Genomic DNA, 16,126 nt, shown 5'->3' on the forward strand with positions numbered 1-16,126 from the left:
TGCATGCAATTTGATTTTCAACAAGTTTTGCTTGATAATCTACCCCTTGGCTGTTCAATTATATACAACCTTTCTTGGTTATCCCACAAAAAAAAAAAAAAATCTAAACCTATTTAGGGAGGCAGAGAAGCTTTCAAAGAGGAGTAAGAAGTGAAAATTAAAGTCTTTGCAATGACTGAGTAGAGGGGACAATGGAGACCAAGGAAATTCAGTAGATGATCAGGTCAGTCCCCTCCCCTACGCCACTGGCTGTCAACAAAGGGAAAGAAAACCCTCAATTGTCGTTTGTTTGTCTTGTCATTTGAACCCAATTCACACGTTTCAAGTCAACTCCACTATGCTCAATCCTTTTTGCGTATGTGCGAGTGCAATTTTCGTGATTAGTGTTAGACTACACTAGACCAAATTGCAAGGAGTTTGACAAGTACATCTAACAAAATACCAAAGACTTTTTCATTCTAATTAGTTGACCTGACGTGATATTCCACTAACCAAGAAGATATCATTATGCGAGTCAAGCTCTCTTGTTCTATATTCCACATTCCACACAGTCAAGTTCTCTTCTTGATGCTTTTAAAAGGAGCGAATGCCAAGCCAGGGAATCACACCATTTTCAAAACAATGGGTTGCTCTTTCTCTTGCGATTCTTCATCTGTATGCAAAAATGTAAGGGTGGTACACTTGAATGGTCATGTAGAGGAGTTTGATTATCCTGTTTCAGTCAGTGAAGTCACAGCCAAAGAGCCAAAGCACTTTGTATGCACTTGTACTCAGCTTCTTTCCACTAGCTCGAAGCCTCTCATGACTAATGGTTTCTTGGAACCAGGGAAGATTTATTTCTTGTTACCATATTCCGTATTTCAGTCCAATATGTCTCCTGTTGAATTGGCTTCTCTAGCTAGGAAGCTGACTAACATTGGAAAAAGTTGTCAGTCCAAAGCTAACTCAGGGCACAGAAGTTCATTGATTGGATTAAATGGTGGTAGTCCAGCTTGCAGATCACCAGCAAGATCACCAGCAAGTAGTCCTGGCCGGTTCCCAGATGTAAATTTGAGGGTGGAAACAGAAAATTGTTTTACAGACCTGCTGATGTCACCTAAGTCACGGTCATGGAAGCCGATTTTAGCCACAATCAGGGAAAGGTCATTTAATCAGAGAAGTGAATCAAATTTACAGGAAGATAGTTAATGGCATGTTTACTGGATATAGTCAGTCATTGTACTGGATTAGGGCGTTAATTGGACACAAAGGATCATTAGGACGGGACCATTGCAGCAATTGGCCGGTGCGATGATCATTGGATTTTGAAGTTTTCTTATTGAACATCCTATCCTATTGTCCTATTATGTAAATAGCAGAAATCTACTGTTTTTTTTTTTTTGGGGGGCTTCTTACTCATTTTTGCTTGCCACTGCTACAATGGCTTAATATTATCTATGCTATGGCTGGAGAGCAAGGATGGCTCTGTCCATAATGTAATCAGTGTCAGCGAGAATGTCCCCTTTGTTGTGCAAACTTATTCTAATCTTTCATGGAATTTCAATTTACAAAATAATACTCAGTTCAGAGATGGAATAGGATTACAGTTTGAAGAATTAACAAATCAGTCTTCTCTGAGAAGAAAAACAACTAATAACCTTGATTCTGCTTAAGTTCCTAAGTGAATTATTCTGTTGCATTGTCATTTCTGTGCTAATCCTACAGCTTGATATCTAGGCAAATGGCAAAGGGGATTGTGAAGGCTTCATTTTTTGTGCAAGTGTAGATGAAACTAGCCTAGTTCAGGTTTCAAATGGATTAAAAGGGGGCAACAATTGGTGCCGGTGGAACTGATTTATGAATTGGTAAGCAGTCCCACCCACTCTCCTTGCTGTAGGATACTGTAAAATGCTTGGGAACCCAATTTTGTCCTTTTGACTTTCTCTCCTTTACTTGCTCTCTCTCTCTTTCCTCAATAGCACTTTTTGCTTCCTTTGCTTTGTCCCAGGACTTATTTAGGATGGCCTGGCTCACATCAGCCCATACAACTGCGGATTCAGTTGGCCAAATACCCTGTTGCACAACATAACAGCAATCAAGAACCAAAATACACACATCAGAAGGCTAAAATGCATCTTCTGGAGTATTATTTTTTATCCATACTTGCAAAGGTTACATAAAATAAAGTGCAAACTTTTTAAACTTAACAGAGATTTCTCTGAAGTTTGAGATTAGCACTACTGCTAGAAAGATTCTGGATACCTGTGAATCCTTAACTATGGGAGTCTTCACTCCTGAAAGGGCTTCTTTTGCATCGTAAATGATCTTGGATTTTCCAGTATTAAGGTCCTTGGCTGTGACAGTTCTGCACATTCAATTAGTGAAATTACTTCAGTCAAAATTGTAAGATAACATGTTGTGACACCAATGGGATTCTTTTATCACCCTAGTTGATCTCAATAGTTTCAACCAAATATAGGTTCTATATGTGCCAAGTTAAGAACCAAGCAAGCCATGTCAATCTGGCTAAAAGGTCAGAATCTTCTATAGTTGTATTGCCTGAGAGGTGATTTTCATAGATGCACAATAAGTTACCTATCCCAGTGGCCACTGATTTCATAGATGGTCTTCGATGATGATGATGTCGAAAAGATCCTCCCTTTGATGGACCTATTAATTCCTGGACGAGGTAAAAAGGAATTGCCTCTGTAGTATAACTCTGCTGCAATACCAGTTTCTTCACATTTAATTGTGACAGTTCCCAACCAGTCCACACTGAGCATAGGAAATAATCTTATCACAAGCTTTGGAGAGTTCATTTCATAAGTTTCCTCTTTGTTAAGAAGCTTCAGTTGTCTTCTTCCATTCACTTCAGTTTCAATATTAGTACCTACATTTGCACCAGACTGTAATTACTATCAAGGAGTTATCCATCAACAACTCAACACTGATTCATTCCAAATTACACTGTACTATTTCCACTTGATTTAAGCAGACAAAGAATAGCATAGAAATATGTATTTTGCAACACAAACATTTTGGAGAACAATTACGAAACCGATAGGTCATGGTATCAAAACATTAGGTTGAAGTTAGCACTTCGTCTTTCTTTGCTTTAAGTAAATAAACCAACCACTGCAGAGCCTCAAAGAATAGAAGAGGACTAGAGCTACTTAATCTCAGTCAATCAAGATTTTAGTTTCAAAATTTATCGTAAGAAGCAAACAGAATGAGAACCATAGTTTGCATATGATAAAATTCGTCTAATGCAGGAGTATCAATACCATAGAACTTAGGAACCGGATAATGACACCATGTCATTTCAATGTTGTCCTTCTCATCTGTGGCATGAAGGGCGCTTACTGGAGGATGATGTGAAACCTGAAAGCATAAAGTACAGGATCATGTACTACTAGTCAGGGCTTAAACACAGAAACAGAATTGAGTTATACTTTTCTGACTTGATTTTGAGAAGGTTTAGTGGATGTCCTATATATCAATACAAGTCTTATGGTCTGTTGTGCTAAAGTTTTCCTAGTTGAGCAATCCTTGTTCAAAAGAATAGCATTCTCAAAGTATTTAACTCTAAGATGTGAAACCACTGATTTCAGTTTGATCATATTCCCTCTTCACTAGTTTAACCTGATTTTGCAGCTAATGCATTATAGGCTAGTGAAGAGAAACAGAATCAGATTGGGTTGTATGAATTGATGGAGGTAAAAAGAACCCTTCAAAGAGCCAAGGACCCTGTCACCTTCAACAACTTTCATGCTGGAAGAGTATATATTAAAGAAGATGAAAATAAATACTGAATCAATTACCTGCTCCAGTAGCACATTTAATGTGCCCCTTGAAACATGGTGAGTCTCTCCGAGAATGGGATTGTAAGGAGCAACACCGAACATCAATGGCCTCACGGTGGATACATTCCATGCAACAACAGAAATAAACCTTTCCATGGAAGTTTCTCCATTGGCACACTTGCTTAATAGATCTCCTCCTGTGCAGTAGACTGATTCTCCATAACATTGAAGTTGCGACTTTGGAAGGTTAAACAATGGCGGCAACTACATTTGCAATAAAAAAAACAAGAAGTACAATTCATTAGTTTATCTAAGCAGGAAAGTTCTAATTGCGTAAGCTGATGCAAAGGTGGATTGTTTCAGCCAAGCATTCTCACTACAGACTCCTAAAATCTATCCATATCTATCGACATTCCAGGATTCATTGTCAGTTTGTGTACGGTTCCTTCAACTGTAAAAAGGTGTTGCAATTAAGCTTTCAATGTATTAACAGAATCAAAGGAGGAAGGCCCTTGAAGGACCAACTAGCACAAGGACCTTGGTAAAATTCATCACCTTCAGGTGTTGAAACTTGAAATGTTATTAAAAAAACCAGGACAAAAGTGCCCAAAACTTGCACGTTTATGAAAAAGTGAGGTGAAAGAATGCTGATTCTTTAACTAAAGAACTCCAAGAACTTTCACGTTTATGTATGCAGCCAAATTGCTTCTCCTTCAAAACGAAAACTGCTAAAAAGATCAGTTATCAGGATATAACAATTGTGCAAAGCAAGTCATGTTGGGACACTTGATAAATGGAATCATAAATGGAATCAGACAAGGTAAGAACTCCAATTGGCTGTCGAAACTATGATGATTTAGAAGTTCAATATCATGTAAAACTAAAAATGGCTTGAAAAAAAAAAAAGAAAAACTAAATCAAGCCAAAATTTTGTAAAACTCTGCTTAGAGAGCTGATCAATAACTGTTGAAAACTTTCAATTCTTTTGTCGTTTGTTTGTCCTTTCCGATTGTTAACTTAATATTAGACAGTAGATGTAGAGTTATAACTAAGGATGCAATAATATACTGAAAATTTTAATTGAAGGCTGAACATGTAAATAGATACACTGAAGAAAATTTTTTTTTTTCTTACTGAAGAATTTTCTTGATTGAAGACCAAACATGTAAAACGAATACTTAAAGAGTAGGCACGGTACACATATTCAAAAGCAGTTATGTCATAATGCAGAAATTGTTGACATGCCAATACAGCACTTCCTCAAAGCATACCGGACAAGAAACCATATTTAACCATGAGGGCAATTACTTTTGCTTTTTGGCATAAAATTCTTTCCTCAATTTCCTGTAAAAATATTATTATTTGGACAGGTATCTGTTCTGGAAATATTTGATTACTCTAAGAATGATGATAAGGAAATTTTTAGAAGATATACCTGGTAATAATATTTTTCAAAAAAATTTTAAACTATCACATGACACCATAAAAAGCTAAAGAGCCAAACATTTAGGTGAGTATTGCAAAGTGAAAACATGTATAATTTATTTTGTTTTGGAGGTCACTGTGACAATATAGTTAGGGCAGTCAATGGATCGGGTCTAAGCCTGGATTCGACTTGGACTCGATCCATTTTTTAGATTTGGAATTACTAATAGATTTGTTTATTTGGATCCAACTCAAATTTGTTTTATCTACAATCTAAATGAGCCCAATTAATATGAATATATATATATATATATTCATGTTTATTAAAATTTTTTACTAACCCACTTATTTTCTATTAAAATTTTTTTTCTATAATCAAATAATTGTTAGAATTATTCTCATCGTATTGTTAATTTTGTATTGATAAAATTTATCCAAAAATAAAAATTTAAAGTTATTGAATTAATATTATATTATACTATATTTAAAATCCAAATATACCCGACTCAATTCCAGACCTTAATCCAATAGGGCCGGATCTAAAGCTACAGATTGTGACCCGTTCGCATCCAGAATGTTTTATCATCAATTGTGGTAATTCCAGCCCATGGCAACCCCTAAATTCGGTTGCCAATTCAATGGCTCAGTAGTAAAAAGAGTTAACAATTGCTAAACAAACAAATGATGACAATTTAGTCGTATCTGTCCGGCTTTATGAAACTGAGGCTCATATTTTCTCTTGTTGTCGTTTAGCTGAGGACAGCCTTCCAAAAATTAAATTATACTTTGCATAATCTGCATAAAACTTAGTGGTTCTACAACTCTAAATAGGGGAAAAAGATTACCTGCCAGATAAAACTAAAATCACTTCAACTACCCTAGCTAAAAATTGGGGTTTATTCATCTTCTTCTTTTCTTGGTTCGTGAAATCAAATTGCCAAGAATTTGCCCTTCAATGTTAACCTCCATATTGACCTTCAACCTATATGTCCACATCAGATGGCTGGGAAATGAACTTTGTGCTAATTGTGCACCTCCACATGAAGGAGACAATTGCGGCACATGAATTTAATGCCTAGATCGGATCGAGTTGATGTAACTCAAATTAGTCATAAATCAATCACAGACATATTTTCTTCATCTGCTGTTCATATTCAAAAAGAGGACGAGGTGTAGGAACAGCAGCCGTTCTTGAAGGTTATGAGAAGGATTCATCGCCACAAAAAAAAAAGTAACACTCCAAGCACGTCTTGTACATTAATTTTAGCCATATATGTGGGATCCATCAAAATTTATTTCGAATTTGCATTATTGTATGTGAAGTTATGTATATAATTGAACAAAGGGTTTTACATTCTGTTGAAACACATGACACTATTTTTCGGATGATTGAACTGACAACTGTTCCTGTCCTGTATTCTTGAAAAGAATTCTTGAAAACTTTAACACATAAATTTATTGAGGGATTGGAATTGAGAAAATTAAGAACTTACTTGAAATCGGGTTAGATCAGATCCTGGCCGTACGTTGGCGAGAAGACTCAAAACGCGCTTCAGTAGATTGGGAGCTCTATAATTAGAGTCAGATTCCTGTTCTAATAATAATGGTGCTGTTAGAACTGGCCTTGGTCCCATGTCTTCTACTGTGACCTACAAAATAAAGATTAAAGAGCATAAAGCAAGTGTTTAAGTTCAACAAAAATAGTCATCAATTAAACAAGTGAGCAACTTGTAAAGCAAAAGGCCAAAATCAAATTTGGGCATTAATATGATTTGAAGGATCTAAGTAAGAGAAATGGCAACTTTTTCAAAGGGCTCATGCTAAATATTCTGGAAATGCTAAAAAAAAAAGAAAATTAATATTAAACTTGCACATCAGTTGTTTTCGTAATTGGCTGGCCAATATAATTGTTAGTTGTCACAGATTAGATCTTTTTTATGTGAAATTATTGGACGAAGGCAGAAGTGCATATATCACCATGATTTGGTCTTGTTTGGAGTACGTGTTTTTGCAGAAAAATTCTCTCGATACATTTTTCAATCAAATTTTTAGTTCACATACATCATACTGATACAATATTCTTTTTTTTTTTTTTTTTTTTTTTACAGAAACTCAAAAAAAACTTGCAATCCAGACGAGGCCAAAATTCTGCATATTTGAATAATCATATTTTCAGTCATACAGTGGATTCAGGATTTTTTTTTTTGGGGGAGCATGTACAGTACCAATGCCTAAAGAAAAAATCTTGCTTGTGTTTTAGCAATATAATATCTATTAGCAAGAATGCAAACTTGGAATCCGAATTAAGATATTTAGCCAAGAAACTAAACGTCAAAGTACTGTGATATATAATAAATTCATCGTACTAATGACATCGATAAAACTGTGAATTGACAGGATTCTCTCCACCTCATCAACTAAAATAACTACGACAGGACAATATTAGCTCATTCATTTCTTTTGTCAATTTTGATTTTCCTTTTTCCACGGAATAGATGCTCAGAAGAATTGAGCCTTTATTATGTTGTCCTAAAGTATGTCAAGCTATTATCTTTTTTTTTTTATTTTGAGCATGAATTTCATCTCCTCAAGCAGTATTGAAAAATAAATAGATTTTATAACCTAATCCCTCTAAAGTTGGGTTTCGGTTCACCATGTTGGGAAATATCCCTGCAGTTAATTACCTGCTACACTAACAAGCTTTTCTCAAAAGTCATATTCTAAAACGTCACACTAATTGGCTTAGGGCTCTTGGCCTATTCCTTTTGGAAATGGCAATGAGAAGATGCCAACACATTAAGGGATTGAAAACTACAACGAGGAAAACAAGGAAGAAACATGATGTGACTAACAAACTACCCCAAGAATGTACTGGTATCGATTTTCAAATCCTAATAATTAATGATAAAGATAATTGAAAATGATTGATATTTGGCCATCACCTTAATTAATCCTAAAATTTTGGATCACATAGCTTAATTCTATAGAATTTCGGCAAGAAACAACAAAGGGTTTGAGGACGTTCTTTTTGTCTAATTCGCACCACTAGTTTTTCTTCCTGTAAGTGGGAAGTCTCGAATATCAGATCTATCACTTGCACTTCTTTCTCCCGAACCATCCAATCCATCTCTTTCCTGATAATTCAGAGCTAAAGGTGATTGTCAATTAGATCTTAGTTACTTCTTGTTTAGTCTACAAAGCTATTTCATACAGATGGTGTAAACATCTCTGTCAAAACGATAAAAAGTAACCAGCTGTTTGGTTTATGGATTTTGTGGTAAGGCAATGACAATCATACCCACATATAACTTTTGGTAGACTTGTATAGGTATGGAAGGCATAAAATTTGGTAGTACTCAATTTGGATGACTTTGGTGTAATTTTTCTCACTTTGATAATTAATAATGACCTAAGGAGTACGACAATGCAACTTCAATATTCTCCAATAAAAAAAAATTCCCCAACAGTATAAGAAATGAATAATTTTGGGTTTCTTCTAGTCTATATTGTGCAAGCTAATGTGGAATAGTTCAAAAAATTGTTTTTGGAAATTTTTTTGACGCAAATTTGTTTTGAAATTGTTTAAGAAAAGGGAGACAAGTACAAAAAGAATCAGAGGGTTTGTAAAGCAGCAATTTAGCTGGCCAGTCAAATTCAGCCACGTCATGTCGTTTATCTACACTTGGAATTAAAAGACATATGACATCTGGACCTTTAAATCCTTTTCAAAGAAATTGATAGTCTAAATACTAAAAAATCGAGAAAAATATTCTGTAGGTTTTGGAAGCTTAAATTTCTTCTGGGGATATTAACAACCAGGATAACAAATTTTTGTATGGTCCAGAGAAGGATTGTTTGCAATCAATATACAGATGTTGAAGGACCACAATGCCAGGCCGACCAACACATCATTCTATGGAGTGCTTTTTGTTTTTTTTTTTTAAATATAATTTTTGTCCATCCTTTGAAAAAAAAAAATTGGTCTAGTACACTTTTAGGCTGGTGAGCAAAAGCATTATTATACAAGACAAAAATATATTACTTCACCAGATTTGTATTGGTAAGGCAAAGATGACAAAGCAGTAGTGTTGCCTTCTTTTGAATAAAAGACCAGGGAAAAATGGAAAAAAGACATTACTTTGCAGGAGGATTTGTTAAGATAAAGGAGACTGAAATTATGAGTAACCTTGAAAAAAGTAATGCCAGTTCTTAAAATTTATCAAACATTTTGCTCAAAAAATGTAAAACAAAATAAATTTTTTTTTTATCAAACTCTTATCTCCACAAGACTAGAGTAGAATATGCATTTTTTTGGTGTTGAAATGGTGTATTCATCACCATGTAACGTTAATTTTGGTGCAAGTTATTGTGTTGTTGAAATGGTGTATTTATATTTACCATCTGCATGGCTAATCAAGTCACAATATTCTATTTCCATAGAATCTATACAAGAAGAACAGTATTTTGTTCTAATGTTCTAATCTATGAAAGTTTATAGTAAACACATTAATCAGATCAAGTCCTAAACGAACTAAGGGGATGCTAATCTAGTGACTAAGGTTGAAATTCCAAAACGCAAAGATCTTGAACGCTAATTCTACTTCTCCCTCTTCATTTTTTAAATCCCACTTTTTTTCCGTTACGCAAAAAAAAAAGAAGATAAACATCCCTAAGAAAATAAAAAATTAGTACTGTGTTTGATTAGATTCCAGTCACTTTAGTTTATCCCCCTCCTAGCCACTACACAACAAAGACTGCCTCCAATCATCTTTAGCCATTGGGCTACTTCGTGTATCACTGTATTGCTGACTTTTTGAGACGTGGGCATGCCAAAGCTTGCCCACAAATTAACGGTGACACGGAAGATTGGAACCAAAAATGTTTACGTTGAAGGGCGAATTTTAACATATTTAAATCTAAGTAGATAATATAAAATATTTTTAGGCCATATTTGGATTGTCCTTTTTTAAAAAAAAAATTATATTTTTATATTACGTATATCAAACCGCTACAATATATTTTTTTTATTTATAAAAATTCAAAAAATAGCAAATCCAAATGGGCTCTAAAATTTGGCGAGAATAAAAACTAAAAAGAATGTTTTTAAACATTTTCAATTTTCTAAATCGGACCTAGGATACACAGTCAGAAAGTTGACAAGACTCCTGTGAACCTTGAATTTGCGTAAACTACCTGGACAGCACATGGTATGATCATAAATTAAGGAATTCCGCTTCATCCCCCCAGAAAATTCTCCAATGTCCATTGATAATTTAAGATTTTATTTTAGACACCCCTCAATTTAGATTAGTCAAATAAGTCGCTATTTGGCTCAACAATTTGAAATTGTTTATGAGATAAGAAATTCACAAATGGTACCATCTCTCTATATTATGGAATATCAACTGATTTCTGTAAATCTTAGCAAGGTGGCAATGATTACATTTTAAATATGGTGACTTTTATGAATTTTTACGTTTAGTTTATGGATTAATCCTTCCTATACTAACAGTGTATACACTATCAGCATTAGATGAATGACAATTATGTAAAATTTGAATTAAAATTCAACTTTTACACACATATCATGAATCCAACGATGATAGTATATACACCGTCAGTGTAGGAAAGATTTACTCTTAGTTTATTGGTCTTTTAAACCATTCTTCCAAGTTAAGGTGCACATAAAACTTTAAAGATACAAAATGTCTAAAATAAAACTTAAAAGGTAAAAAGTGAAAAATGACGAAAACTTTAAGGATGCTAAGTGGAATTAATCTAAAATAAGTATGAATTCTTCGAAATTATAATGTTTCCAATTTTTCACAGCTCTTCCTCAATGCCCAATTAGCAGAAAGATAAAATGCTCCTAAAATACTTACAATCATTAACACAATTTAGATGGATTGATCAGGATTAATTGTTAATGCAGCTAGCAACTGTACCATGTCAGATTATGCAACAAAAGCCATCTACCATGAAAAAATATGGGCACATATACGTAAGCAAGTACGTGGAAGCGTGTGTGTTACTGTGTGATTGTGTGCGGAAAAAAAAAGAGTGAAAGAGATGGGTACCATTTTAGGGGGTGGCTGAGCTGATATATTCTGTCGAAAATTGATAGCGACCGGCGACCGGAAAAAGTTTGCTGAAGATCAGTCCTCCGCCTGGAGAGGGGTGGAAAGGGGGTGTTTAATTTGTTATGATTGAGGAGAGCTTTCAGAGGTGGTGGTGGGTGCAAAAGAGAACAAAGGAAGGAAGAGAAAGAATTGTGAAGGTCGTTTCCGAGAAAACTTTTGCCTGCATCATATAGTTTATAGTATATATATAGATGTGGTGGTCGGCACAAAAGAGAGGAAAGGGAGGAAGATAAAGAAATGAGAAGGTCATTTCCGGGATGGCTTTTGTCTGCATCATGTATATGTAAGGTGGAAAAAGGGAATATATAAAGTAAGATTTAAAGGTTTGCTTGTTGTTGATGGCTCGCTGCTGCAGGATAGGGCTGCAAGATATCGAGCCTTTTCGGTCGATTATTCTTTGTTATTTTTGTTGTTGAAAGCGGTTTTTTTTTTGTTTTTGTTTTTCAAAACCAAATTAGAAATGGTGGAGGGTTGGGCATAAACCCCCAACCTGTTTATTAAGCTGAAAGCGTTTTCTTTTGTTTGTTGGGTGAGTTTCCATGTGAGATTTTGAAGTAAGTTTTTCTTTTTCAAGATTTGTTTGGGAGGAATCCATTCGATAATCATGACCTTTTTAGAAAATTGAACTTTAACAATGAAAGTTTTTAAGTGCAACGAGAATTTTTTAAACCTTTAAAATTACACCAAACTTATCATGCGAATGCATACATTTATATTTATTACGCCCCTGAAAACAATTTTATGAACTACTTTCAATTTTACCAAAAATTAAAGCCTTAGCAAAACCCTTTTTCCTAAAGAATAAAACTTCATTCATTCATAGCTGTGTGAATCAAATTGAACTACGTCGGTCATTTTATCTACACTTGGAATCAGAACTTCAGTAAGGCGTATGGGTGTGGCAAGGATATGACACTTGGATCATTCAATCCTTTGCAAAGAAGTCCACAGTCCAATAGTGTTATGGGCAATGTTTTAAAACCCGGACCGTCAATTGAACCGGTGAGGTGAAAGGGTCGAGGTTTAACCGGTCGGACCGGTTCAACCTCGGTTCAATGAATTTTTTTTAAAATAATTTATATAAATATATATATGCACAAAATAAGACATGCAATGGACTAATTTAAAACTTTATATGATGAAAAGTTCACTATTTTTGAATAATTTGGATTTTCAAAAATAAATTATTTAAATTATAAGTTAAAACAAATAAATTTCATCTCAATTTTAATTATATCTACAAAAAAAATCTTAAATCCAACCCAAAAATATCACAATATTTTGAAATTATACAAATTCACGTCTATGAGAATTTGATATTGTGAACTTAAATTTTAATTTACGTCTTTGAGATTTAAAGATTGTAATTTAAAAAAGAAAGTTTGGAGTTCGAAAGAAGTTAAGAGAATTGAAAATATAAATGCAAACTTGATAAGAAACAAAAAATGAGATAAAAGTGAGTGGTTGTGGCATTAAATAATTTGGGTTAAAGAAAAATAATTCTTTTTTAACTTTTTCCAATTTAATGGGCAAAAACAAAATTAAAAGATAGAAGAAAACATCAATAAATTAAAACTAATGAGGTTTGATTAAAAATGGAGTGACAAAAGAAAAGATGAGGGAGAAAAGAAAGAGTTGAAGATTAAAAAGAAAGAGTCATGAGAGGATGAGATTTTGTAAGAAAAATTGAAAAATGAAATATAGATGTTTGTTTTATATAAATAAGTTATCAAAAAAAGCAAATAAGATGTGATGGTGCAATGGTTACTACATTGGTCTTCTATTACAAAGGTTTTGAGTTCAAATCTTGATAGAAGCATTTTGCAAAAAAGTAAAAAAAAAAAAAAAAAAAAAAAAGGAAAACTCAAAAACCGGTTCAATCCGGTTCAACACGGGTCACCGGTTTTCCCGGTTTTTACCGGGTTTGACCGGTTCTCTGGCAAAGTCAACCAGAGCATAGAACCGGACTGGTGCCATGGCCGGTTCGCGGTTCAACCGGTCGAACCGGCCGGTCCGGTCCGATTTTCAAAACATTGGTTATGGGTTGAACTAAATATTGTTAGGTATTGGAGACTTTAGTCCTTGTTTGAATAGCAATTTTTCTTTAAAATTGTTACGTTTTCTGTGAACACATTTTCTAATCACTTTTTTATTTCATATATATCAAATCGGTACAGTAATTTTTCTACAAAAAATCTAAAAAAAAAATGCAATCCAAACAAGGGGGTTGTTAGAAGAAGTTAGGATAACAAATTTTATTGGGTGAGAAAAAGAAGTGTCTTCAATGAATATTGTTGGCAGATGTCGAAGGACCACAACGTTTAGACCCACATAGAACCTTTGATTTTTTTTTTTCCTTTAGAGATTGATGGAATTCTTTTATTCCTTTTCTAATGTTTTTGACCAAAACATTCTTTAGGTTGTTGGCAAAAAAAAAATTTTTTTTTAAAGAAGAGAAATATGTATTACTTCACCACATTTGTATTGGTATAGCAAGGATGATAAAGGAATATTTCCTTTCTTTGGGAAAAAACCAAGATAACATGAAAAAGACAACTGATTGTATAAAGTTGGGGCCCTTGAACGAAGTAATGTTATTTCTTGAAAATATATTAAATTTTTGTATACCTCGATAAAAAAAAAGGCTTAGAATAGGTAAGGTTAGAGTTGGCGTTAGCGTATTTATTCATTGTTTTAAGGGGTTATATGTTTAATTATATCGCAATATTTTATAACAAGGGGTTAAATCCACTCCCCTCCGTTCTAAATCCACTTCTTATACAAGTTTTAATATTAATAGTACAACTCTTTAATGCATCATATATGTGAATTTAAGATATGAAAGTTTATGGTACATTAACAGTGCATAGGTAGATCAGGTGCCAATAAAAGCCCCCCCAATCATCGTTCTATTGGACCAATATGTGTCCATTCCATGATTTTATTGACTCGTTCAGACGTGGGTCAGACAGCACAATTCTACTGACAGGACAACTATGACGTCTTCCCTTATGCAGCAACGCATATAGACAGATATTAAGATTTTTAAACTCTGTTTAATCAATAAATTAAGTTGTCTACTTTTTGACCAAATACATGGCTCCTCCGTTTGAATTAACTATTTTTGGATGTTTTTAAAATATTTTACTGTAACGATGTAAGTGAAAAATTTTTATTGTAGATGAGATTTTTTTTGAGGCTTTTTTTGTGTTTTTGAAATTATTTTTATTTGTGTATTACTGTAACATTGTACATAAAAAATTTGTTTTTCAAAAAATAATCAATCCAAACGGAGACTCATAGACAAAGAAACATACACATGAATATGTCTACATATTAATTATTAAAAATTCTACATTAAACGACTTATACGTATAGATATAAGTTAGATTATAACCCGCCTCCTTCATTTTAAAGATTCCTGTATTCGCATCTATCACTTATCTATATAATGATTTTCAATCATGTTTTCTAGATAAACTTTCAATTATTGAAGAGGTTGCATAGTAAAGATTTCCACTAGCTTTCCAAAACTTTCTTCAATGTCCATTAATATTTTAAGATTTTATTTTAGACACTTTGCAATTAAGAATTTCCAACACGTCCCTATTTGTCTCAATCATTGGGAATTTTTCACGAAAGAGAGAGAGAAATTCACAAACGGTACCATCATCCCATTTGGAATGTGCATGAATACTCTAAATCTTAATCAGGAGGCAATGATTCCATTTTAAAGATGGAAACTTGTAAGTTGTAGCAAAATATTTTGTTGGTTAATTTCATTAGTCTTTCAAACTATCACATCACGTATTAAGGCCCATCTAAGACTTTGAAGATACAAAATGCCTAAACAAAACTTAAAGTTGAAGGTACAAAGTGGAAAAAACGACGAAATCCTTGCCTACTTTACACTCTTCCCAAAAGTCCAATTACCAAAAGATAAATCCAAAGACGAAAAATGCAAGGATTTTCTCATTAAACAAACTCCTAAATACTAACATGGGATTAATATCTTATTCCACAGGAACCATTAACACCGTTTAGGACTTTAGATGGCTCGATCCTAATTGTTAATGCAGCCAGCAACAGTCCCATTTCAGATTATGCAACAAGACTCGTCTACCAAGAAAAATCTATACATACATGGATATACACATATGTAAGCAAGTACGTGGAAGCGTCTGTGTGTTACAGTGTGAGTGTGAGAGGAAAAAAAAATGAAAGAATTGGGTACCATTTCATGAGGAGGCTGTGCTGATTCTGCCATGGTGGCCGGAGACCGGAAAGTTTACTATATATCAGTCCTGCCTGGAGAAGGGTTCTGGGGAAGAGTGTTTGTTATTGATTGTGAAGAGCTTTTAGAGGTCGGTGGTGGTGGTGGTGGTGGTGTGTAGGAAAGAGAAACAAAGGGAAGAAGAGAAAGAAATGCGAAGGCTGTATTGGAGAAGGCTTTTGCCTGCAGCACATAGTATATAGAATATAGTGTGTATATATATGTGGGGTGGGAAAGGGGAATATTTGAAGGAAGTTTTAAAGGCTTTGATTGGTCTTGGTGGGATATGAGGGAAAGCTGAGGAGTCTTTTGGGTTACTTGTTCTTGTTATTTTTGCTGTCTTTGTTGTTGTTGAAAGCGTTTCTTTTGTTTGATCAGTGAATTTCCATGTGAGATTTTGGAAATAGTTTTTCTTTTTCAAGATTAGGTTGACAAGCTTCCATTTGATAAAGACAAGCCTTGGACAATGATTTTTTAAAAGAATGAACTTGAATAATGAGATTGCC

At 34.0% G+C, this 16,126-nt stretch overlaps 1 protein-coding gene across 2 annotated transcripts; it reads right to left on the reverse strand.

Annotated features, from left to right (window-relative positions):
- Positions 1–1,516: 1,516 nt before the first annotated feature.
- Positions 1,517–15,798, reverse strand: LOC113772805 (oxysterol-binding protein-related protein 4C). 2 transcript variants are annotated; one of them, XM_027317284.1, is made up of 8 exons: positions 15,582–15,798; positions 11,285–11,374; positions 6,701–6,856; positions 3,801–4,046; positions 3,264–3,360; positions 2,575–2,869; positions 2,242–2,344; positions 1,517–2,052 (listed from the first exon to the last, which is right to left on the reverse strand). In XM_027317284.1, the coding sequence occupies exons 2-8, from the start codon at positions 11,285–11,287 to the stop codon at positions 1,798–1,800; spliced, it is 1,155 nt and encodes a 384-aa protein (XP_027173085.1). In that variant the 5' UTR covers positions 11,288–11,374; positions 15,582–15,798; the 3' UTR covers positions 1,517–1,797. The 2 variants fall into 2 exon arrangements, with proteins under 2 accessions (XP_027173085.1, XP_027173086.1); XM_027317285.1 differs by lacking the exon at positions 15,582–15,798 and having other exon boundaries at positions 11,285–11,583.
- Between the last annotated feature and the right edge of the window lie 328 nt (positions 15,799–16,126).

The sequence above is a fragment of the Coffea eugenioides genome, chromosome 6 (genome assembly GCF_003713205.1).
Source record: "Coffea eugenioides isolate CCC68of chromosome 6, Ceug_1.0, whole genome shotgun sequence".
NCBI lineage: Eukaryota > Viridiplantae > Streptophyta > Magnoliopsida > Gentianales > Rubiaceae > Coffea > Coffea eugenioides.